We start from the raw sequence: 26,062 nt of genomic DNA on the forward strand, positions 1-26,062 counted from the left end.
CCCCCCCCCCCATTAATGAAGCCTTCTAACTATCAGTCTGTGTGGCAACCTGGAGTGATGTCTGGACTTGAGCCCCAAGGTCCCTCTGTTCATTCACACTTCGGAATTCGCGAACACGTGCGAATCAGCCCGAACTCCACGTTGAAAGCAGCGGGACCCATGAAAGCGATGTGCTCCTTCATACCAAGGATTTCTGATCGTGTCATCAGTTCCACCGTCTAAGACTTCAGGAAATCAGTGATGTTGATCTGAAAAACTTTGAATGTCTTTGGTAAATGCCGTGAATTCTGGAAAACAGCGATAAGATACAGTATGAATTGAGCTGATTAAGAATAGTCTGGGGGGTGCCACTTGGTGTTTGCAGGAAAGGCACCAAGTCTCAAGGTCATGCTGTTTACACGGGACACTTCTGGGACAAGAAGGCTGGCCACTTGTTTGGTTCGTGCTGATTTTAAAATTAAACTTGAACACACTGGAGTCGAAGCTGGAACCCGCACTCAGTTGAACCTCCGCGGTTCTCTGCTTTCCTGGTGACATCGAGAGCGGCGACGGGAGAATCCTGTGCAGCCGCCACCCTCCCGGGGGCTTGGCTTCCCCTCTTGTTCCAGCCCGGGATCTCAGTGTGAGAACGGAATCTGGCAGCCTTTCCCTCCCGACTTCGGTTCAACTCTTCGCCAAGGTGGTTGGAGCGACTCAAAGGTTGGTTCGTGCGCAAAGGGGGGCTTTTAACCAAAAATCCACTCGCTTTGAAATGTCTTGGCAAGTTCGGTGTGAACTTTAATGTTATTTTTCTTGTTGGATATTGTCTTTAGTGTGTTTTCTGCTTACTCCGACCACTGAAGTGGGAGAAGGGCAAACTCAATCTAATAATGACGATCGTTGAGACTTTTTCCTAATTTCACTTTATCTGAGGGAGTGATGGTTTTTTCTGGGGCACCGGAATGGGAAATGCTGGTCATGCCTCTCTTAGACCGGTGCTGGTCGACCTTTTTCATTTTCAATTTAGACCTACAATGCTGTAACCAGCCATTCGGCCCACGAGTCCGTGCCGCCCAATTCATCTGCAGCCCTGTCCGTCCTCGTAGGCCGAAATAGCCTGTTTTCTTGCTGTCGGTCTAAATTAAAAATTGCCCCCTCCTGTCCCACTTGCCTGTATTCCATATTAGTCCTACTCATTCAAGTCTTGTGCACTGTTTCTGCCTCCTAACACCATAACTAGAGGAGTGGTGACTGATGGAGTCCTGCAGGGATCTGTTCAGGGACCCCTGCCCTTTGTGATTTATTTTTTTTGATTATGAATGACCTGGATGAAAAGGCGGAAGGATGGGTCAGTCAGTTTATGGATGACAGGAAGGTTGGAGGAGTTGTGGGTGGAGCTGAAGTTGCAAGGGGATATAGAGTTGGGCAGAAAAATGGCAAAGTTCAATCCGGATAAGCTGAGATGATGCACGTGGGAAGGACAAACCAGAAGGCTGAGTACAGGGTTAATGGTCGGTTACTTAACAGTGTGAATGAACAGAGGGACCTTGGGGCTCAAGTCCATACATCACTCAAGGTTGCCACACAGATTGATAGGATAGTTCAAGTCTTTGACGGTGGAATTGATGACATGATCATAAATCCTTGGTACTAAGGAGCACATGGCTGCCCTATTTCTTTTGCCGTCACACGTCGCTTTGATGGGTCCCGCTGCTTTCAACATGGAGTTCAGGCTGATTCGCACGTGTTCGCGAATTCCGAAGTGACTTAACAGTGTGAATGGACAGAGGGACCTTGGGGCTCAAGTCCAGACATCACTCCAGGTTGCCACACAGACTGATAGGATAGTTAGAAGGCTTCATTAATGGGGGGGGGGATATTGAATTCAGGAGGACAGAGGTCCTGTTGCAACTCCCTTCCACCAGATCGGTCGAGGCTCCATACAGCACTTTCCTTACATTATTCCTCAGTGCTTGGCTTCACTGATTCTACAAGGGGTAAAAATATATTGTTCACAGTTGTTTGAATTCAGAAGGACAGAGGTCCTGTTGCAACTCGACAAATCTCTGGTGAGACCACACTTGGAATATTGCATTCTGTTCTGGTCACCTCATTATAGGAAGGATGTGGAAGCTAAGGTGAGGGTGCAGAGGAGATTTACCAGGATGTTATCTGGATTACGAAACAAGTCTTGTGAGGCAAGGTTAGCAGAGCTGGGCCTTTTCTCTTTGAAGCGTAGAAGGATGAGAGAAGACGATAGAGGTTTTCAAGATTATGAGAAGCAAAGATAGGGAGGACGGCCAGCACTGGTTTCCCAGGACAGGAACAGCAGACATCAGAGGACATATGTACAAAGCAAAAGACAGGAAGGGCTCATAAGAATTATCTGGCCAGTGGTATTAATACATGACAGCAGAACTGAATCTTTTATTCCCGAGTGATGCACTTTTTATCTGAAGTTGAGAAGGCAAGCTTAATGCAAAGGTTTGCACTGCAGTAACCTTTCCTTGTGACCCCTTCCTGCCTTTACCTCCCCTCCCATGTTAAAAGTTAAACATTGTGGAGGCGGCCATCCAATCCTTTTGAGCATACATGACTCTTCATCAGCATCATGGCTGATCTTTTACCTTAGAGCCATTTTCCTGCACAATCCCTGAATTCCTTGATGGCTGATCTAGAAGAGGTACGAGATCTGTAGTGAGATACGGGTTTGGATTTGGAAGAAGCTTACCCATAGAAGACAGTAGTGGTGAAAGGTTGTTATATGGCTAGAGTTCGTTGACCAGTGGTGTTCTGTAGGGATCAGCGTTGAAACCCCTCAGTTACAGATTTGGCAGAAAAATGGCAGGTGGACAAGTGTTAGGTAATACACTTGGGATGTCAAATATAAGTATATGGTTAATGGCAGGACTTTTGAAAGCTTTAATGTGCAGAGAGATCTTGGAATCCAGGTTGTGGCTCCTTGAAAGTGGCCACCCATGGTAAAGAAGATGTATGGCATGCTTGCTTTCATTAGGGCACTGAGAACCAGAGAAAAGAACGTGTAAAACTTTAGTTAAGCTGCATCTGTGTTCAGTTCTGGTTGCTTCATTGCAGGAAGGATATGGATGCTCTGGGGAAGAAAAGAGACCTACCAGGGTGCTGCTTGGATTAGAGGGTATGAGCTCTGTGCAAAAGTTGAACAAGTCTGAGAATGAGTGGCCAGACAGAATTTTATAAAATTATAAGAGGCATAGTGTAAATGGGCAGAATTTTTATCCCAGGATAAAGTAATGTATTGGACGATGTCTAAAGTGAGGGGGGGAGGGGTGGGGTAATTTTTTAAAGTACAGCAATCAATACCTGGAATGGGCTGCCAGTGGAAGCAGATTTGAAGGAGGATTTGAGACTTCTAGATAGACACATGAATATGCAGGGAATTGAGGGATATGTATCATCCAAGCAGCAGAATTTTTAGTTTAATTTGGGCATCATTGCCTGGCGCAGACATTGTAGCCCAAAGAACATGCTCCTGTGCTGTATTATTCTATGTCACCTGACCATTTTCCCTGTATTTAACCAGGCAGCCCTTTTTAAGAATTTTGGGAATTTCACTGCAGTTTTTCCTCATAGAGAGGACAGAAGTAGAAATCAATACAACATGCTCAAGAAGTTGATTAAGGAATTTTCTTACAAAGGTGGGAGGAAATGTGGAATTGACTACTGCAGGGAGTGATTGAATAGTATAATTCATTGTTGATGCATTTGAGTGCAACCTAGACGAATGTATGAAATAGCTGACAAGGCTAATAAATTTAGATGTCGTAGTTAAGAAGCTTTAAAGTGAAATGTAATTGAATAAATGGGTTGAAAAGCCTTATCCTATGCCGGGATGCTCTTTGTTAAACTATCTTTAGTAATTACTTGTACAGTAAAATCCCTGGTATCTGACACCTATGGGGATTGGTAGATGCCAGATAAGTGTATTTTCCGGTTGCTTGAGACTTGCTCTTACATTGCCCAATGAATTCACCTGCGTTAAGAATAAACAGTTTAAAAGACAAAAGTGCTATATTGTACTTACACCGAACAAACTTCACTTCCATGAATATTTAAATCTTAAAGCATGTTACTTTATTTTCAGTCACCTCCTTTGAAAACATTTAACCGTTGCTGCATCTGCAGGTTCCTCCCCCTCCACGGAGCTGGGCAAAAGGTGAACAATAGCATAATAAATAGTTAACCCAAAGTTTACAGATAAAATCTCTTACTGAGGTGACTCTTTCTAAGCAAGGATAAGGAGACCTTTAAGAGAGTCACCCCAACAGCAAGTGGCATCAACCAGCTCTTTATCCTGGGTATCACCATTTTATTCAAACAGCTGTTATAAGCAAAGCACCACCAAGGCGCTCTGTTGGCTGAATATTTGCTCCCATCTTCACCAAAGGTTTGTGTTACTTTTTTTTTAATATATTATTTAAAAATGTTTAGACCATACATGTAGTCAAATAAAAAAATTTAAAAAATACAAATACATAAGTAGACAAATTTATGCTTCGTGATGGTTGTAACCCAGCTTTGTTACATAAGAGAACATTTACTTTAAAAAAAAAATTAACAGAGTATTTTTTACCCTCTTATTTATTTTCATTTTTAAAATTTATTTTCCATAGAACCATAGAAAACTACAGCAAGGAAAACAGGCCATTCTGCCCTTCTAGTCTGTGCTGAAACCTCATTCCACTAGTCCCGCTGACCTGCACCCATGCCATAACCCTCCAGACCTCTCCCATCCATGTATCTATCCAATTTATTCTTAAAACTTAACAGTGAGCCTGTATTTACCACGTCAGATGGCAGCTCATTCCACACTCCCACCACTCTCTGAGTGAAGAAGTCCCCCTAGTTTTCCCTCTAAACCTTCTCCATGTTCTCTTGTATTTATCTCTCGTAATCTAAGTGGAAAGAGCCTGCTTGCATTTACTGTCTATCCCCCTCATAATTTTGTAAACCTCTATCGAATCTCCCCTCATTCTTCTACGTTCTAGATTATCAAAGCAAGAGAAGATTCCCACCCCCCCCCCCTCCCAACCCATGTACATGCAAGTGGAGCAGTAGTAAATATGGCATAAAATATGACAGTCCAGCAGTTATTCAGCTGACAATTTTCTACAGGCTTTTTAATGATGTCCAACAAAATAAATGGCTTGGGAAATCAATGTCCATGGAATAAAAGGGTCAAGAATTGCATGACCAAGACCAAGGAGCTTTCTGTAGATTTTAGAAAAGAAAAACCTGATGTATGCCATCCAATAATCGGTTTGGGTTCAACATGGGGAGGGTGAACAACTTTAAATTCCTGGGCGTCACTATCTTGGAGGACTTGTCCTGAACCCATTACATTAATGCCATTGTGAAGAAAGCATGACAGCACCTCTGGCGTTTGCAGAGGTTCAGTATGTCAGCAGAAGCCTTGGCAAGCGTCTACAGGTGTGTAGTTGAAAGTGTGCTGACAGGCTGCATCATGGTCTGGTAATGGGGAGGAGGATGGGGTGGGGGTAGAAACTTGCCAACGCCTCTGAGCAAAAAATCGTACAAAAGGTAGTGGACTCAGCCCAAAACTGTCCCCACCATCGAACGTGTATGTGGAATGTTGCCGCTGGAGAGCAGCAGCAATTATCAAGGATCCACACCACCCAGAACATGCTCTGACCTCGCTGCTGCCATCAGTGAGAAGATACAAGTGCAACATGTCTCTTACCTCCAGGTTCATAAATAGATGCTACCCCTCAACCAGCAGACTCGCTTTGAGACTCATTTAAGAACTCGTACTTTGTTCCTTTTTTTTAACTGTTTTTATATATTTCTATATTTCCACAATTTGTTTACTGAGTTACCGATTCTGCCTGGCCTACAGGGAAAAAAGAATCTGAAGGACTGTATGTGATCTGAAAATTGAACTTTGAGCATTGATGAATAATAAAGACTTAAAATGGGGTTATGTTACGAGCATAAAATCTTTGAAGGGGAAGTGAGAGATGACACACATCAGACTAGAAGCCCTGATTAATCAGCTCACCAGTTGCTGGCCTGGATACAAGGCATGTACTGACGGAAGGGTTTGGGCTTAACAACCTTTTCGAGTATTCCGAGGGGAGATGTTACAGGTACAGGGGCGGGCCAGCCCATGCACTACAAGCAGTTCCACCACAGGGGGAGAACCACTCAACGACTGAATGTTTTACCTTGAGTGAGAATTGAGGCAAATGCGGGAACAGGCTTCACAATAAAATCTGGGAAAAGGGGGATGCAAAATGGTCTGAGAGAGAAGGTATTTGTACAGAAAGCCGACTATTCTGTAACTATGCTAGTCTCCTCCATTATCTACGTTTACCTATTTTGGTCATGACACCAGGAAACAGCTTTTATAAGACTTTTTTTTTGCCTTGTGAGATGATGAAAGAGTTGCAGCTGCATTGTGTAATTGCTCCTCCAACCCACTAGAGGGCAGATCTTCCTGATCTGAAAAAAAGGATAGAGACTTCTCAAGAAGTCATTGCTATCTTCCTGGTGGATCCTATATGCTGCTTGCACTTTTATAAGTGTCATTTCAATAGCAAAACTGATATTCATTATCATTACTTGTAATGGAGCCTGGCGTTCCTACCACGAATGTGAAGTTTGTAGACCTTCAGGGCCACTGCGTTGTGACATTTCTCTGTAAGTGTCCTCTGGTTCCCCATAGTGGGAATTTCCACTGGGTCACTGGGGTTTTTCACGGTGGGGTTTATCAAGCCATTCCTTTCCCTCGATTCTCCTCCTTTCCACTCCTTTTGAGAACCTTCCCCTTGTACTCCCTTGCCGTTTCTAGCATTCTCTTAGTTCTTCTAAATGCATCTGTTAACCCCTTTTGCCATTTGCCCTGTATTTTGCTCATCCCCCCCATTAACTTGATTTTAAACCTAAAAGTAGTGTTACGTGAGAATAGTGAAACTTTTACCTCTGTTCTTCCGCACCCCTCAGTGCCCTACCATTTCATACCAAAGGAGATCTGATAGTCGTGTTTTTTACACTCAGCTCAGCTCTGAAGTTGAGAGAGCTGAACTCTAATTTGTTACTCCAGCTTTATGTTCGAGTTCTTGAGGTGCAAAAAAAAGTAATTGCAAATGATATATTACCTGTACTTTAAAAATGCCAAATGGAAGCAATTTATTTACTTTTTGGGCAAGAAATGCATTTTTCTTTGACGCTCTGCTGAACAGTTTTAATTTTACTCAATAGTTGTCCCTCGTTACTTCTCATGGGTAATGTATGATTTCCATGACAGGAAATCCTGTCAGGGATTTTTTTTTTAAGAAGTGGGAATGGCTCATCAGTTTCTTGTTCTTGCTGTACTATTCGGTGTAAAAAACATGCCAAAATGCTGGAGGAACTCGGCCAGTCTTGCAGCACCCATAGGAGAAAGAAATAATGGTGACATTTCGGGCCGGAACCTTTCTTCAAAGAATAAACAGGAAAATAGAACAGGAAATCTCAGAATAGAACAGGGTTGACTGGGGGAGGAGCCCAGACCAACAGAAGGTGTTAATTAGATACAATAAAGGCAAGGGGTAAGAATTGATGATTTTTTTCCTCTCTGTGTGAAAGGAGACAGGGAAAAGGGAGAGAGAGACAGAGCTGGGGGAAGAAGGGGGTGTTCAACGAAAGCCAAATAAAGTTGTTATTAATGCCATCCAGTTGCGGGGGTGGGGGGGAGATGAGGTGTTGTTCCTCCAATTTGCGCATACTATTTATTGTGTGATCGTAGCTAACTTTAAGTTCAGATGACTTTTCTGCTCCAAATTCAAATGACTTCTTGGTTAATTGTGGCAGGCACCTGCAAATCGATGGATTTGCATCCAATTGCTAAATTTATTCAGGGCTCTGGGTGCACATTCTGTGCTAAAAATTTGGTTCCGTTGTAGCAATTTTGACTCCACAAGGCCTATTGTCATTTGAAACAGTACATTTAAAGAATTTATTTGAGATAGTTGTACAAAATGCTTTGAAGAATGTGTTAATAGTTTGTGGACGAACTGTATGTCTGTATTCAGATGCTGTGGATTACTGTGAAAATGAATCTCCACATATAGAACTTGACTGAAAAATCTAGCACTGGGAAAGGAAGTAGATGTTGCATTTGGTGCAAGAAAATGTGCTTTTCATTTGTTGCAGGCAATAGGGGAAATAATTTTTATCATTGAAAGTGCAAGGGAATTGTTGGTTAAGAAATGTGGTTTTTTTTATTTAAAAGCAGAACATTCTGAAAATGCTTGATTCAGTCAGGCAGAATATCCAAGGTTAACATTTCAAGTTGTTAATGTCTTGCAAGAGAGTTTTATAATGCAAAGTGGAAGACTGATGCAAGGTAAAAGAGAAATTAGTCTCTTTTGGGTCTTCCAGTGTGATTCTATGTTTTTATGATCACGTTTACGCTAGATTAAGAGCTTGCTGGGGCCTGTTGTCAGTCCTAGAGTTTTGTATTTCAACATGATTTTGCTAAAGATCCATTTAAAAATGAATTGGTGCAAACTAGGCATGGAAGCATTGAGCAAAGAATAGTTTGAGGTCCAAGGAAAGTGATATTTGTAAAATATTGTGGAAACTTGTGATCTAGAATTCTTTTTATTGTAATTCAATAATTCCCGTCTGAGCACTATGAATTGTCCCCTCTGTTATGTGCACACTGAGAAATTTTATACTGCCTCAGTATTGAAATTAGCTTTATCCAAATCTGAGATCTTTGCCTGTTTTGTTTTTCTGTATTATTAGAAAAGCATTAACCCTTTAGATTCTGGCCATTTTTAGCCCTTCATTATACATACTCTGGACTGGGTCCATGGGTGAACTACAATATGAACACTAGTATGAACCATCTGGTGGTGGGATATAAAACCAGTCCCATGCTTGTTGGTAGTCCCTGAAAACCAGGCCACGGAGTATATGCACTTGCTGATAGTCCCTGAAAACAGGGACACAGAGTCCAAAGGGTTAAGATGCTAAATTTTGACTTTAAACATCTGCTCAAAAGGGAATTGCTGGCATTCTGCCATTCTGAATGAAGTAACCCCCAGCATTTCATGCACTTTCTGTGTGTATAGGGCATGCTACAGATTCAGGCAGTCCATTGTTAATCTGGGGACTGCTGCAGGGAGACTAAGCATTGTCTAAAATTCTGGTTATTTAAATGGGGATTTTAAGCCTAAACATGGAAAGTGTGGTGATGTTACCTCCATTGTATATAGTTATGATTGACTTCTGTATATATGTAGTTGGCCTGCCCACTGGCGACTCATATCCTATGACTCCTCCCCTGTGGTCCTGGGCCATAAAGGTCGAACCACCTCTCCTTTCCCTCCATTCCTTTACCTGGATCCGGGCCAGCAAGGTTCTTCTGTACATTAAAGCCTATCGATCTCTCGGCCTAGTCTTTGTGGATACTGGCAGTGCACTACAGGAAGGTACATTTTAAGATTATTTTGCTTAAATTTCTTCTTGCTCCCCATTTTAATTTTAGTTTTAATCATTTTCAATAAGTTTTGAAGTCTTTACCCTCTTAAAATTGGGCACAGTCTTCACAGCTGGTTCCCAGTTTTGCCAATTGTCAGAGTCCATGAGACGTTCTTGGGATAGACCCTCTGTTTTACTCTGGCTGAAACATACTCACTGCTTGACCTGAACAATGCCAATGGGTTATCTATCTCTGGCCCAGTTAATGGGTGCATATGTGAAAGCTATGTATCTGGTCAAACACGCTGTGGTCTGCTTGGATGGCAGCTACTTTTCTAGTGCAAATGCAGTTGCTTAGGTTGTTAATAAGCTACTCCAGAGCAAGTAATGTTCAATAATATCCAATTATTTTTGAAGAACAACATCATGCAATGAAGTTCATTGTAGTTTGGGAAGTGAAACTACGTGCTCAAACTTCAGATTTGGATAAAGCTAACTTCACCGTGATGAGACAAATTTTGAACTCTTCTTTTAATGGGTAAGATGATAGAAAATAATGCATTTTGAGGTATTGCGGAACAAGTGTCAGCCCTTGAAGTTAACTCACGGAGAGAGTCAGCAGTAAGGAAGGCCTTCATTTGGAGAGGGATGCAATACAAAAGCAACGGTGTAATGTTGAGACATTTTTAAATATTGTGAGCAGTTTTGGGCTCCTCACGAGGTTCACTAAGATGATTCCTGGAATGAAAGGGTTATCATGTGAGGGGCATTTGATGGCTCTGCTGGAGTTTAGAAGATTTGGGGGGGGGGGGAGTCCTCACTGAAACCTTTCAAGTGGTGAAAGGACTGGATAGCATGGATGTGGAGAGGATGTTTCCTATGGTGGGTGAATCTGGGACCAGAGGGCACAGTCTCAGAATACAAAAATGCCCTTTAGAACAGGAGGAATTTATATACCCAGTGGTGAATTTGTGAAATTTGTTGCTGTGGGTGCCAATTTAAGGTTGGGTAAATTTAAGATAGAGGAGGTTGAGTTCTTTTTTTTAATACTTATAAAATTTAAACTGCAATGTAATTACATTTCATTCAATTATAAACTATTTTTTAAAAATTATCGCATTGTAATTGAGAGATAAGTTCCTGATTAGGAAGGGAATCCAGGGTTTTGCGGAAAAGGCAGGAGCATGGGGTTGAATAGATAGTAAATAGTGGGGCCAAATTCTGCTCCTATGACTTGTGATTTTTTTGAGTGATTCAAGCTTCATTTGCCAAATGAAAAAATCCCGGTTGATTAAAGAGAGAAGGTACAGTGTAAGGCTAAAAGAATGGAGGAAAAAAGAAAGAGTTCAAACCTGGAAATAGCGATGGACACAATTCTTAAATTTTTTTTATTTACCACGTGGTAGAAGCCGACTTCAGTCATTGAAACCCATGCCACACATTTTCGCCTAATTAACATAGAACTTGTGTTTTGGAGGGTGGGAGGAAACTGGAGCTTCTGAGGTGGGGAGAGAACTCCTGCAGGTCATGGGGAGAATGTACAAACTCCTTTCACAGTATCGGATTCGAACCTGGGTCGCTGGTGCTGGACTTGAGGTGGTATTGTAATTTTTCAGGATCCTTTGCTTCTCTTTCTCTCATTGGTGGGGGGCACGGGCCTAGTGGTACCTCTTTGTGCGCCTTTACAGTAAACTATAATGAATTTAGCGTATTCTTTACATTTCAAAGAATATGCCCTTGCACCTGAGCAGGTGATGGTGAGGTTCAGGATTGAACTGTTGTAGTTCTTCTGGTGAAGGTATTCTCGTGGTGCTGTTGGGTAGGGGGTGCCAGGATTTGGATCCAGCAATGAAGGATCAATGATGAACTAACAAATCAACATTTGTCCCTGGATCATTCACTACCTGCTGCAGACCCTGTCAGACAGTCAGACAACCCTAACCTTAACCCTTAACCCTGTAGTACTGAAAAAGGATCATCAGGGTTTGCGTTTTACAGCATGGAAATGTGACCTTTGGCCCTATGTGGCCCAAGATTAGTAAGAACTTCTCCTCTACAATCTCCGTCAGTACCTGAACACCACAGGCCTGTGTTCTTTGACCCCCTGCTCTGTTCACTTTATACCTGCGACTGTGTAGCTCCGTATGACAATAACACCAGCTACAAATTTCCCACCGATAGCACAGTAGTAGGTTGTATAAAGGATGGGGATGAGTCAGCATACAGGAGGGAGATTGAAAACTTGGCTGAATGGTGCACCAACAACAACCTCGCACTCAAAGTCACCAAAACTAAGGAGCTGATTGTCGACTTCAGGAAGGGAAAACCAGAGGGTGAGCGCATTTAGGTTCTTGGGAGTCACTATCTCAGAGGATCTTTCCTGGACCCAACACACCAATGGATTCGTGAGGAAACCACGTCACCGCCCTTATTTCCTCAGGAGTTTGCGGAAGTTTGGTATGATCTCAGAAACCCTGGCATATTTCTACAGAGGAGTTGTGGAAAGTGTGCTGACCAGTTGCATCATGGTCTAGCACGGGAACACCAATACCCCTGAGCGTAAAGCTCTCCAAAAGGTAGTAGACACAGCCCAGGACGTCACAGGCAAAACCCTCCTCACTATTAAGTACATCTAAAGGGAACGCTGCCGTCAGATCTACACCACTCAGCCCATGTTCTATTCTCATTGCTGCCATCAGGAATGAGGCATAGGTTCCACAAGGCTCAGACCACCAGGTTCAGTAACAGCTCCTACCCTTCCACCATCAAACTCCTCAATGACAAAGTCAATCAGGGACTAATTTAAGGACTCCTGCTTGTGGTCTTTATTTATTTTTCTTTGCACAATCAGTTTGTTTCCATTCATTATCTGTTTACAGTTCTTTGGATTGTTCACATGTTTACACGTGTAAAGTTTATTTTTTGCACTACCAATCAGTGATAATTCTGCCTCGCCCACAGGAAAAAGGAATCTCAGGGTTATATGTGATGTCGTGTATGTACTCTGAGAATAAATCTGAATTTGTCCATGCTGACCAAGTTGTCCCATTTACTTGTATGCAGGGCATCCCTCTACATTTCCTATCCACGTGCCTGATTAAAAGTTACAATTGTAAACTGCAAATCGAACAACAACTTCTCAGACAAGAGACAACTGAAGCCATTTTAGGAAATATAGAAAAGAGAATATTTTATTGATGGATATTTTTAAGCCAGTTCTTGTCCAATGTTTTCCATCTTGTACAGATCAAGTAGAGTTTAGCAGAACCTTTCTATGTGTGAACAACAAAATGGGCTTAAAGAAATTGTATGATTAAGGGGGAATTTGATCAAAGTTTTAAGGGGAACTGGCGTTGTGGATAGATAGAAACTATATTGCTGCTGTTTGGAAAGTCCAGGACTGGCAGGCAGAATGGAATAGAAATTTAGAGCCAGTGAAGTTCAGAATAGAAATATCTCTGGATTTTTTTGCCCACAAACAGCAGAGCTGGTAGTACATAATTCAAGATGCCATGTCAGTTTTGATCTTGTTAAATGAATGATAAATATAAAGCTGTGTAGTTAGCTCACTAATTCCAGTTCCTGTTTAAGTCAGTGATGATTTTGTTTGGATTCCAGCGTAATAAAACTAAGAATAGAATGTGGCCCAGTGCCAGGTTTGCCATGGAAAGGGAGGGCATTGTTTTGCTACATCTCTTCACCCATGAATATTCCGACTGGCCATTCTCTAACCGGGTGGCATTAACTTCACGTTCTCCGGTTTCTGTTAGGCCAACCACCCCCCCACCTCCTTTCCTCCAGCTCTCTACTCCCCACTCCATTTGCAGATTTCTCCCCTTCCCATATCACTTCTTGGCTTTTTTAAAATCTTGTTCCCTCTGGCTTGATCCACCTGTGCTCCTGCCCCTCCCCCACCATTTTATTCAGGCCTGCTCTTTCCTTGCATCTCGATGAGGGGCTCGGGGGCCCAAAATGCTGGTTATGTATCTTTTGCTACATAAAAAATGATGCATGACTTGCTAAGTTTCTCCAGCACTTTTGCGTAAACTACCTGTTCGGATTTATTGTTTTGCGTGCTGAGGAACAGCAAAAGGTTTTGTGTGCTATCCAGCAAATCAACTCATATATGGGTAAAGAAAAGAAAAACACAGAGATTAGAGAGAGATAAATTAGAACAAGGAAAGGGCAGCATTATTTTACTCATGCAAAATTCGTTCAGGTGTCTGATTGCAATGCAGGTATGTGAGAAACTGTCCTTGAATCTGGTGCACAATTTTGTACTTTTGAATCCTGTTCCCGAGAGGAAGGCGAAGACTGAGAGGCCAGTATGGGATGTGTTACAAGTCCAGAGGACCCCAAAACCCAGCACCAATAGAAATCCACCAAGACAAATGGTTACTGAAACAAAAGGTTTTAATTTTCTTCAAACATAAAAACAGGATCAAACTTTAACTTAACACTTTTAACTTAACCTAAATGAACAACCTTCTAATTTTAAGCACCCGTGTATGTAATGTGTATATATTCAGGGAAGTTCTTTGATTCACAGTCGAATCTCACTTTTCACTCCTCCAGATAATTCTTACACTAAGCACAGAATTTAACAATTATGAATTTTCACCAGGCTCTGGTGCTTAAAGGTAATTGGGTACTGCTCAGGAAGGTTCTTGTTGGTTTCAGAGAGAGATTTGTTGGTCGTTGGACACACACAAACTGATTCCTTCTGATCAGCCACTTCAGTGTCTTGCCGAAGAAACTTGCCCCATCATGGGTTTTTCCAAATGATAACCTCTTCTTCCAAGTCACCTCTTGTTTCCCTTATTTCTGGAGAAACACTCTAGCCAGCCATTTCCTCTTGTATGGATCACAAGGGTTTTTCAAAAGGCTGAACTCAGAACTCACAACCCGTCTTCAAAATGGGTTTTTAGCAAGCCTCAAAAGCCACTGCAGAACTCAGTTCCCTCTCTCCCTGAGAAATCCTGTTTGGTCTTTTCTTTATCTCTACTTGCAAAATGACATGACCCCTCTTAGAACAACAAACTGCAACCAGACAGATTGCTGGCACCGGAATCAGTTTCTTCCTGGCCATCTGTTGCTTTCAAAACAATAATCCATTTATTCCACAGCATGTCCAATTAACACCTACTTGTGAAGTCTCTATAGCCATTCTTCAAAGTTTCTATAAAGTCCTGTGGACATGAAGTCTACTTATGCATAGCTCTTGCATTTCAAATGAGACGTGGTGTAAGTATCTGTTTGTGAAGTGACCAACACTAAACCCCCACAATCTATCTCTTTTAAAGATCTATTTCTATATAATATACCCTTAACAGATGAATATGGCTGAAGGAGGTTTGTGGAAAGGAGAGACATTGGTGATGTGATGTGAACTACATTCATAACAGTGCAGTGTCGAAAGTAGCCATTCCCATACCATGCAGTGATGGAGGCTGCCAGGATGATTTTGTTGGTGCATCTGTAGAAGTGGTTGAGGGAATCCAAGGAGATGGCAACATTTCCTCAAACTTGTGAGGAAGTACAGGTGGTTTTTTTTAGCATTTGTGCTGGCATGTTTGGATAAGGACAAGTTATTGATGATCCTTATGGCTGATAATTCCACACCTCCACCAGAAGTCCATGTCCAGCTCCTTTTGTCTTGCAGATTATGTGCGCTTGTCCCGATAATGGGGCTGACATTCGGGTATTGCTGACATTACCACAGTAGAGGGTTGTATAAAATGGGGCTAAGAGTCGCATACAGGAGAGAGATTGAAACCTGGGCTGAATGGTGCACCACAACCACCATGGTCCCTTCAGGAAGGGAAACCCAGAGATGTACATTCCAGTGATTAGAGGTGGATAGGGTGAGCAAATTAAAGTTTTTGATAGTCAATATCTCGGAGGATCTTTCCTGGACCCAACCCACTAATGGCATCCTAAAGAAAGAACATCAACACCTCTACTTTTCAGGAGCTTGGGAAGGTATCTGGTTCGATGGGTTCACAGAGACCAGTCTGGACACAACTGTTACAATAAAAGATAGCTTTATTGAACACTCAAAAGACGTCTAGATACTAAACAACTATATAGACATTCACATCGGACTCTGGTTGGAACTCCAATACCAGTGGTCCCCTATCTTCTACACGCTCACACACATGTACACATTTCACAGACAGGGACTTTCAAACACGCTCCAGATTCTCTGTACCATCGGGGGTGCAGTTCCCTGCAAGCACTGATCTATCGAAGTACTACGGCTCTGTTGCAGTAGTAGTGCACACCTTACCCGCGACTCCTCCAGCGATGTCCGTAATAGTAACCTGGCATGGAGCGATGTCCGGGGCTTGGAACACAAGGCAGAAAGAGGGAAATGTGCCATGCGTCAATGTTACCTGTTGTTCAGAGCTGGGCATCTGATGACACTGAATAAGTCATATGAACCAACAGCAAGTTGTGCACTAATGGATGGCTGGTGTCCAACCTTGATTGGCAGATGATGCCACTTCTGAATAAGTTTCAGACAGGGAGGACACGTGACCACCCACAATCCACGATATTCCAGACAGAGAGGCCATGTGTTGCTCCACAATCCACATATAACAGTATGACATCGGAAACCCATGGCAAATTTCTACAGATGTGTGGTGGAAAATGTGCTGACCAGCTGCATCATGGTCTGGTATGGAAACACCAATGCCCCTGGGAGCAAAGCACTGCAAGAGGTAGTGGAAACAACCCAGCACATCACAGGAAAATTCCTCTCCACCGTTGAGAAGATCTAAAGGGAACGCTGCCTTCCAGGAGCAGAAGCAATCATCAAGGATCCACCTCAATCCAGCACACACTCTGTTCTCACTCCTAGCATAAGGAAAGAAATATAGGTGCCACAAGACTCGCACCACCAGGTTCCCTCCACCATCAGACTCCTCAACCACAAACTCCATTAAGGACTCATTTAAGGACTCTTACTCTTGTACTTTATTGATTTTTGTTTTCTCTCTGTATTGCAATCAGTTTCTTTACATTTCTTTGTTTATATGTATCTTCTTGAGTACATTTTTTTTTGCATGACCAATAATTGTGCCTTGCCTGCACGAAAAAGGATCTTAGGGTTGTATGTGATGTTGACAATGTGATTCTTGACAATAAATCTGAACTTTGTATGTTATCACAGACAAGATGTTCTATTTTTAAAATCATAAAAACCTTTTTTAAATCTTCCTACTATGAGACTTTATGAAGAAAGCACAATACTGCCAAACCCTGACTTCAAATGATGGCCAAGCTCCAGGATTGTCATCAGCATGTGCCATTGTTTTATGGAATCTTTCCATTTCTGTTATTGTCAATAATCTATTGTGGTCAAGGATTTCAATAATATAAACTTCTAGGGTCCAAACTCCAGTTGTTAAACATTCTGGACCATTCCTTTTGAACTACATACAATTATTGCCTCTCTTTACTTGAACTTTTCCTGTACTTAAAAGTGTCACGTTTGCTGGTTTTCACCTGAAACATTAACTCTTTTATCTCTTAAGATTTGTTTGACCTATTTCCAGACCTTTTTGTTTTGCTCTTCTTATCCCCTATTAAAATCTGGACAAGTAATGTCTTTCCTGTTCTATTTCTTTTTAAAAACATTTGTTTTGATGATGTAAAAAAAAAAAAAAAAATTTTGTGAAGAATATGGCTGTTTCCAGAAAGAACATGACTTCACAGCTCTATTCTTTGTTATTTCCCAATTTTGCCACATTAAATAATTTTATTTAAAGGGGCTCTCTTCATGAAATATGTTTTGAAAATATTAAATACTAGTTTCTAACCCAGTAGTGTAACTATATTTTTTATGTTAATTCCTTTGAATCTGTGAAGAGAGATTTGTAAAAGTTTGGGGTTCACTATTGAAACTTATCAGCAAAAAAGTTATGCCATAAATATAAGAAAACAGTACCGTCATTTGGAGAATCCGAGAAGAATCTGAATTTATTGTCATGAACGTGCCACTAAATTGGCTGTTTTGCAGCAGGCATCACGGTGTAACCCAGCTATAAATTACATTTAGATATTTTTTTTAAACTGGAGCAAAAGAAGAGGAAGTGAGGTAGTGTCTGTTACTCATTGTGCATTCAGAAATCTAATGGCAGAGGGGAAGAAGCTGTTTTTGTACAGTTGGATGTTTGTCTTCAGCCTCCTGAACCTGCTCCGTGATGGTAGCAGTGAGAAGAGCGCCTAGCCTGGGTGGTGGGGGGTCCTCGAGGCTACTTTCTTGAGACACTGCCTCTTGCATACGTCCTCAATGGAGTGAAGACTGGTGCCCATGATCACACTGGCTGTGTTCACAACTCTATTATGGTAACTTTAAATCTTTTCTCAACATTTCTTCGGCTTCTACTATAGTAATTTAGAATGGATAATGCACGCTGTATTGAATATTAAAAAAAAATCCCAGCATATTTGATTGCCCGATGATGCTTTAAATGAAAAATGTAATGGTTGAAAATTCGGTTAACTCCTGTTTTAAATATTTGGGCTTCATGGAGCTGCTTTAGTTATGCTTTTGGCTTTCTTACAAAAAAAAATCACAGTAACTTAATTTTCTTGATCATCAGCTGCTTTCTCTCACTGCCATCTAGACTTGACCCAGCTAGAAATGGAGCAGCACATCTTCACCGGGAATCAATTAATGCTTTTGGAGAGTACTTATTGATCACCAATGTGGAAGAATCAGTTTGAATACATTTGTTCTTTTCTCATTCGTTTATTTTTAAAGCAAATGTAAAGTAGTAGCTTGTTTGATGATGGATCAAATGCCTTGAATCATCTGGGAAATAAAATTGTATGCTGTACATTAATTTATTAATTTTAAACGTGATTACAAATGACTCAAGTATTATTTTTTTCCAAGTGTTTAAGTTTTCACTTGTCTCATTTCCTGATGTGTGAACGCTTTTCCCTTTTTTTTTTCATTTCAGGCCTTGGAAGCATGAAGAGGTGGAGATACTTTAAGTTTTTATTGCTGATAGTTCTAGTCGTGGTCTCCTATCACTTGTTCAATGATAAAATTAAGAGCAGTAGGTATGTTATTTGTAATGTATGAAGGTGCTCCATGGCAGCCATTCTCAATTGGGGGAGGGGGGGGTGCAGCACACTTAAGTATTTTTTTCACCTTGTGTCACATAAATAGTTTTTGTTTAGTTGGTGGGAAAAAAGTAGGGAAGAAACCAAACTTGACTGCTTCATGGGGAAGGGGGCCCATAAGGTTTGAGCAGAGTTCCTGGAGGGGCCATAGGCAAAGAAAAAGGGTGTACAATTCAAATGGCTGGTGTATAATTCAAACTAGTAAATGATGCAAATGCACTAAGGAAAGAGGGGAACAAAATGAGTCAGGGATTACCAGAAAATAGAGAAATTGATATTGATGCCATCTATATGCAGATGATTGAGAAGGAATACAACTTACCTGTGACCTCAGTTGGCAGCACTGAGGCCACGAACAGACATGTCAGTTTGGCAATAAGATGTGGAACTGAGGTGGTTAGCAAATGGGTGCTGCCCCTGGCTGTTGCAGTTTGTGACCAGGATGATGGGAGTCCTTGGCGATGTGGCCTGCCACCTTAAAGCAGTGCCTCAGGTTGGTGCATTCAAAGGATGGCAGGTCGGAGTCTGTCATGGGCGTAGCTGCGTGTGGTATCTTTTACATTGCTGTTCCCTTGAATTGTCAAATATGGCTGTGATGCAATCCGTCAGCACGTCTTGCACTGTGCACCTGCCATAGTTTGATAGAGGATTCAATGATATGTCAAATCTCTTCTTAGAAAGTAACTCCATAGTTACCTTTGTGCTGGCTCCAGGAGAGGTCTTCTGAAATTTGGACTCCCAGGACTTTGGACGTACTAACCCTCTCCACTTATGTTCCATCAATGTAGACAAGTACATGGTCCCTCTATTTCCCCTTCTGAAGATCAACAAAAAACTCCCTTTTTTTTCCAAATTTTATTGGCACATGTAAAAAAATTTACAAAATTACAATATTTCAAAATCAATACATGCAAACATGCTATTTTATCTTTTTTTCTCCCCCCACCCACTCTCTCCCACACAGAACTCCCTCCTCCCAAAAGAAAACAAGAAGGAAGGAAAATGAATAGATTAATTTAAAAAAATAATACTGGATATTACCTTATAACTAAACGATGACCTAATTATGTTAACATTTATAACTATCAATATATCCACTAACAACTGCCAATGCGTTGATTTTTAAAAAAAAAAAATTCTTTTGAAACCAAACCTGTTTTAAATCTAGATTAATCCATGATACATCCCCAAAAGAAATAGCATAGGATTTCTCTGGAGTCTAACACCCATTACTTGTTGAAGAACATCTATTAAATTAGTCCAAAAGAATTCAATTTGGAACATGTCCACTTAGAATGTATAAAAGTACCTGTAGAGCACGTCGAAAGAATCAAAGGCTTGTTGATCCCAACCAAGGCTTTTATTAACTAGAAGACTGGAGTGTATCACATGAAGGTCAACCAGTCCAGAATGACCTGGTCTGGCTAGGAGCAACCCTTTAAGACCTGCCAATAGGTGTGGTTATGCTCTCAGCCAATCACAGTCATCCTACACTACAATATATACATATACACATTGGTGATAGAATCTGTAATATCACATTCACCCCTTCTTTGAGAACTGACTCCGGGGTGGATGGAGGGCTGTAAAAAAAAAAAAAAAAAAAAAAAAAAAAGGGTCTGGTGGAGGTTAGGGGCTGTACCGGTCAGGGGGCCTGACCCTCCGGCATGACCGCAGTGGTGCCGGGATTGGGGTCGCTAGAGTCGTGTCACTGGCAGGTTCATTGGGTGTGGCCACTGCTTCGCTCAATTCCTCAGCAGCGTTGTTGACAGTCTGGCCTGAGCTGGTGGGTTGGTGCTGGTCCCTCTGTTCGAGCACATGACCTGAGGGAGAAGGATTTGGGGGAGGTTGGGTTGGAAGCACTGCTGGGCCTGATCCAGTTTGGGCTAGGTCCCTTACCAAGACTGTGTCCTTCTGCTCATCTGGGTACTCAATGTAGGCATAATGCGGGTTCGCATGGAGCAGAGTAACTCGGTCAACCAAGGGGTCGTTCTTTGAGTACCGGACATGGCATCGCAGGAGAACCGGCCTGGAAACAGTGAGCCACGCCGGTATGGTTGTTTCCGATTCGAATTTCCTCGGGAAAGAGAACATCCTTTCATGGGGGGTGCATTGGTCACGGTGCATAGGAGGGAGCGGATGGAGTGTAGGGCACTAGTGAGCATGTCCTGCCAGCGAAATTGTAGGTCAAGTTCAGCCGAATTGCAGTCTGAAAAAGTTTCTCAAGGTTGGCATCATGATCCTCCGTGTCATGCGCGCAGATGGTGACGTTGTCCAGATACGGAAAAGTAGCTGTTAGCCCATTCTGGGTGCACCATCTGGTCCATCTCCCGCTGGAAGACTGCGACGCCATTCGTGACCCCAAAGGGTACCCTGAGGAATTGATATAGCTGCCCATTCGCTTCGAAGGCTGTGAAAGGTCAGTCTTCTCGGTGGATTGGGAGCTGGTGATAGGCCGAATGTAAGTCAGTGGTGGAGGACACGCGGTATTGGGTGATCTGATTCACCACATCCGTGATCCGTGGGAGAGGGTACACATCCAGAAGCGTGAAGTGGTAGATTGTCTGGCTGTAGTCAAACACCATCCGCGGCTTCTCCCCATTTTTAACAACTTCCAGGGACTCGAGCTAGGTTCAATAATGCCCTTGTCCAGCATTCTGAGCACCTTGCTTGTGATAAATTACTTCTCTTCATAACTATATTGCCGGGTTTTGGTGGCCACAAGCTTCCAGCCAGGGATGAGGTTTGTGAAGAGTGCTGGCGGAGCAACTCGGAGGGTGGAGAGGCTACAGGTGAGGGTGCGGGGGCAGGTGGCTCGGGCTGCCGCTGGCAGGAGGCTTCCGGGGTGCAGTGGTTACAGACAGAGAGTGGAGTGTGAGGCCTCCTAAAGTGCAGGGGAACAGTTCGGAACTGGCACTGAAAATCCAGTCCCAGCAATACAGGGGCGCACAGTTGGGGAAGGACTAATAGTTTGAAGTCTGTGAACGTGATGCCCTGACTTTCAGGGTCACCACATAATACCCCTTTACCCTGGTTGAGTGCGATCTGGTCGCCAATGAAATCCTCTGGGCAGTGGGGAGAATAGCCAGTCTTCAACGGCGGGCCAGGTCTGGGCGGATAAAACTGTCAGTTGACCCAGAGTCAAATAAGCAATTGGTACAGTGTCCATGCACTTTAATCAGTTCCATTGCTTTTGTGAGGGGATGGGGGAAGTCCTGGTCTAGGGTTACTCATGCAGTGACTTGTAATGGGAACAGTGGAGTCCTACATGATGACGTCACGCAATGTGTGCGTGGTGACGTCACAGAAACAGTCGGGCCGGAGCAGTCAGCATCGAGGAGTTGGTGCTGTTGCCTGCAGCCTGCTGGGGGTGTCGGCCAGCCAACGGTAAGTGCTGGGGGTCAATGTTTGCTGTCGGCGATGGGGTGGTCAGTCGGGCGGTCGTCAGCAGTGGGTACCGGGTCGGTAGCGTCGGTGTGTCCCTGGTCGGCAGCGTTGGTTGCGGCAGCATGTCCCTGGTCGGTCATGGTGGTGGGTACCTGGTCGGCTGCCTCGGTGGTGGCAGGTCCCCAGGCGGCAGGTGTGGCATGTCCTTGGTCAGCAGCGGCGTGGTGGCGGCAGGCTCAGCGGTGATGGTGGTGGCCGTTGAAGTTGGGTCTGGGGCCTGGTTGGACGTTGCTTCGCGAGGCAAGCCAACGTCATTGCAGCAAGGATGGGTTGTACCTTCCGCGCTCGGTGTCTACCCGTGATGTCAGGCGCTGTCGTGCAATAGAGCCCTCGCTCTCATTGGACGAGAGCTCTGAGGAAGAAAGTTTTGAATGGGAGGGTGGCCGTTGGGCTTCACACGAGGCACTGTGTTTGATGGTGGCCATTTTGGAGTGACACACTACAGCAAAGTGGCCATTTTTAAGGCACTTCTGGCAAATGCCAGACATAGATATAGACATAGATATAGACAAAAGTTGTCCTGGTAACAACTAATTTAAAAAGCTGGCAGTCAGGTTCAGAAAATAAAACAAATGAAACTGGAATCTACAAGTACAGGAGAGAAAAAAAACAAATGGTCACCACTTAAGTTGTTAAATTAAACATTTATGTCCCAATGGCAGTAAAGTACACAAGAAAAAAAACAGCAGGGATAGGCCGGCTGTCCCCTAAACACTGCCCTGCCATTCTACATGCTCGTGGCTAGTTGGTCTCTGGTTTTGATTCTCCTTCTGTGTCAACTTCACATGGCCCTCAGTCTTCCACAGTCTTTCAAATTTATGTATCTCCTCCTTGGATGCCACAAAATGCAAGGTACTGTTCAGTGCTGGATTAAAGTATTGCGAGGCCTGTAGCATTTATTTTAAAGGGGTCCTAAGACGTGCTGGCTGGCACATGCACGGTAAGGGAAAGCATGACGGCAGCGCAACAAGTGCCAGCTGGCGCATGCACATTGAAGGGGAAGGTGACTGCACCCCTCCCCCCTTTCCTAAGAGAGTTTCTGATGCGGACCCTATATGTCTGTAAGTCTGAAATAGTCTAAATCAGTAGTTCTCAATCTTTTTCTTTCCACTCATTACCACTTTAAGTAATCTCTGTTATTAATATGGGATTGCTTAAGGTGGTATGTGAGTGGGAAGGGAAGGTTGAGAATCCCTGCTCTAGACCCAATTGTTACTGAAATATTTTGCTAGAGAAAAATTGTCATTGGCCCATTTCCTTTGGAGTTTTGAAACTGTGCACATAACGAGTCAATGAAGGACGTTTAAAATAGTAGTTTTCAAACTTTATCTTTCCACCCACATCCCACCTTAAGCTATGCCGCTCTTTGTCAGAAGTTAAAACAATAGTGGAAATGGGGTTGCTTTTGTGGATATTGCTCATCCATCATGTGGCCTTGTCACTTATGTTGCAAACCTTATTTCCTCGTAGTCACAGTAGGAATTTCGCCATACTTCTGCAGTTTGCTGGAGTGAAGAACACAGATGTCTCTCCAATGGAAGTGCCTTAATAGAAGTTTGCAGGATTATAAGAGGCATAAATATTGTGTCCAGCCAGCACCTTTTCCCTGGGGCAAGTCTAGCAAACACCAAAGAAAATCTGTACAAGTTGATGGTTGGACATCGAGGGTCATTTGTTGCCGGGAACATTTTTTTTTTAAACTCTTGAGCAGATAGATAAAATAAAAATAGAGGGTTGTGGATGTGAGGTAGGGAAGGTTTAGTTTGTTGAGTAGGTTTATATAGGTCAACACATCATGTGCCAAAGGGCCTGTACAGCGCTGTAAAGTTCTGTGGTGTTACCCCACCGGCCTACTGCAGGGGGCAACCTCTGTACCTGCAGGAGTGTACCACCACCGGCCTACTGCAGGGGGGAACCTCTGTACCTGCAGGAGTGTAAGGGGACAGGACAACACCTGGCCGGCTGTCAATCAGTCAGCCTGAATTGATCAAGACCCACCCAGTCAGGTGTCAATCACCCTCTGGGATATAAGCCTGCGCCGGCCTCCCGAGGCCTCACTCAGAGTTGCTGCAGCCACAGCCAGCCTGGCTCTGTGGAAGTCTTTGTGGATTAAAGCCTGTTGTACAGTCTTTCTCTTTGTGTGTGTCTGATTCTGGCTAACAGTGCACCACAATTTAATCCACAAAATTTTCCCACGGCGGCTTTGGAAAAACTCCTGTGCACAGGGAGCCTTGAGGTCGACCCACGCCACCCGGAAGCCCAGACACGCTTCGAGATCTGGCAGCATGCTGTTTGAGGTAATTGTCGAGGCACATGAGGGCGACATCCTGGACTCTGATCGGAAGAAGTTGGTCCTACTCTGGTCAAAGCTGGGTCCCCGCGCCTTCCAGGTAACCAAAGGCTGCTCCACGTACAAGAGCGTAATGGACACTCTTGAGAACTTGTACAAGCCCCCCATGAATGTGGTCTGTGCAAGGTACCTCCTCAACAACCGAGCCCAGCAACCCGGGGAGACGGCTGAGTCTTACCTGGGACACGCGAGAGTTGGCCCGACCGTGACTGGCTGAACCTGGGATAGGTGGAGAGGCTGATCCGGACGCCTTCGTCCGAGGGCTATGCTCAAGGGCCGTCTGGCAGAAGCTGCTGGAAGACAACATCTATGCCTTAACCAGGACTGTGGAAGTGGTCCAAACCCTGAAAGCAGCAGCCCTGCATGTCAAAGCCTTCGATTCCAGGTTCCCCCAGGCTCCCTCATGGCCTTTTCACACTGCAGCTGCAGCCCCAGGCTGAGCTGGGGAGGAGAATGTCGCTGCGGTAGGCGCCCGGCGTCCCTGTAAGTACTGAGGGTCCTGATGTGGGTCAGATTGACGATTGCACCAAAACTGCCCAGCTAGGAAGTATTGTTCCCGATGCGGCAAGAAAGGCCACTTTGCAAAAATGTGCCTCTCTAAACCTGCCGGCAGCTCAGCGGCCCTCTATGACCTCCCCAACTCCTCTGCGGACCCCACCACGTGCGCATGCTGGGTGGTGCCATTGTCCACGCGGCAACTTTCCCCTTCCTCGACTTCGACCGCACAACATCCGGCCCTGCCAGCGACCATCACAGTGTGTGTTCCTAGCATCTGAACCAGCCCCCGCCCTCGCCGGCACCACTCACTGAGAACTACAGCAACGTCACAACCAGCTCATGGTGTGATGTCACTTCCGGCTGATGTAATGACGTCACTGCCGCCGGCCGTGATGATGTCACTTCCCCGGCACAGCGGACACGGTTGGGGAAGGAGGCCAGCCATGCAACGGCCCCCCCATGTGCCGCTGCCATCTTAGGCCAGGCAGCGCCCGACACGGAGGGCCCCCCGACGATGTTGAGAATGACGTGGTCAACGTGGGCGATGACCAGGCCGCCCTCTCGACGCTCCCCATGCCTCCGGAAGCCATCGGCTACCGCACGCTGCACCTCACAACCGATGTTGACGTAGTCAATTTGGGCGATGACCAGGCCACCCTATCGACGCTTCCCATCCCTCTGGATAGTGACAACTCCGACTCCGAGACGGTCCTGGCCACCAACACGCTGACCAGGGACATCTCCCATGATCTCGGGCGCTCGATGATGGACGTGCGAGTCAACAGGCAGGTAACAAAGTGCCTGTTGGACAGTGGCAGCACCGAGAGCTTCATTCACCCGAGCGTGGCCCACTCCTTAAGGTTAAAGTTCCACCCCTCCACCTGCTAAATCGCCCTCGCCACCAAGGATAAGACTGTTGGTACCCTCAGTCGATATAACAGTGGGAGGGGAGATTTACACAGGATTCAGGCTCCTTGTCATGCCCAAACTCTGCGCAACACTCCTCCTGGCCTGGATTTCCAGTGCCACCTGCAGAGTGTCACCCTTGCCTTCGGGGGGGCCCAACCTCCACTCACATTGCACAGCACGCCAACCTACCAGCCCCTGCCAACCTGTGGACTCTCCACACTGCGCATCACCCCACCAGTGCTCTTTCCACATCTAATCGCTGCCAGAAGT

At 44.2% G+C, this 26,062-nt stretch overlaps 1 protein-coding gene across 10 annotated transcripts in view; it reads left to right on the forward strand.

Moving 5' to 3' along the window:
- The first annotated feature begins 610 nt into the window (after nucleotides 1-610).
- LOC138738451 (type 2 lactosamine alpha-2,3-sialyltransferase-like) overlaps nucleotides 611-26,062 on the forward strand; it is a 40,592-nt gene continuing 15,140 nt past the window's right edge. Inside the window, exons 1-3 of one of the 10 annotated variants that reach the window (XM_069888684.1) lie at nucleotides 624-699; nucleotides 17,638-17,802; nucleotides 18,423-18,525. In XM_069888684.1, coding sequence (XP_069744785.1) covers nucleotides 18,434-18,525 — 92 coding nt within the window. In that variant the 5' untranslated portion in view covers nucleotides 624-699; nucleotides 17,638-17,802; nucleotides 18,423-18,433. Of the gene's footprint in view, nucleotides 700-6,598; nucleotides 6,679-7,415; nucleotides 7,569-9,366; nucleotides 9,459-17,580; nucleotides 17,803-18,422; nucleotides 18,526-26,062 lie in introns of those variants that run through there. The other 9 variants (XM_069888683.1, XM_069888689.1, XM_069888685.1 and 6 more) reach the window with 9 other exon arrangements.

This window comes from Narcine bancroftii, chromosome 7 (assembly GCF_036971445.1).
Source record: "Narcine bancroftii isolate sNarBan1 chromosome 7, sNarBan1.hap1, whole genome shotgun sequence".
Lineage (NCBI taxonomy): Eukaryota > Metazoa > Chordata > Chondrichthyes > Torpediniformes > Narcinidae > Narcine > Narcine bancroftii.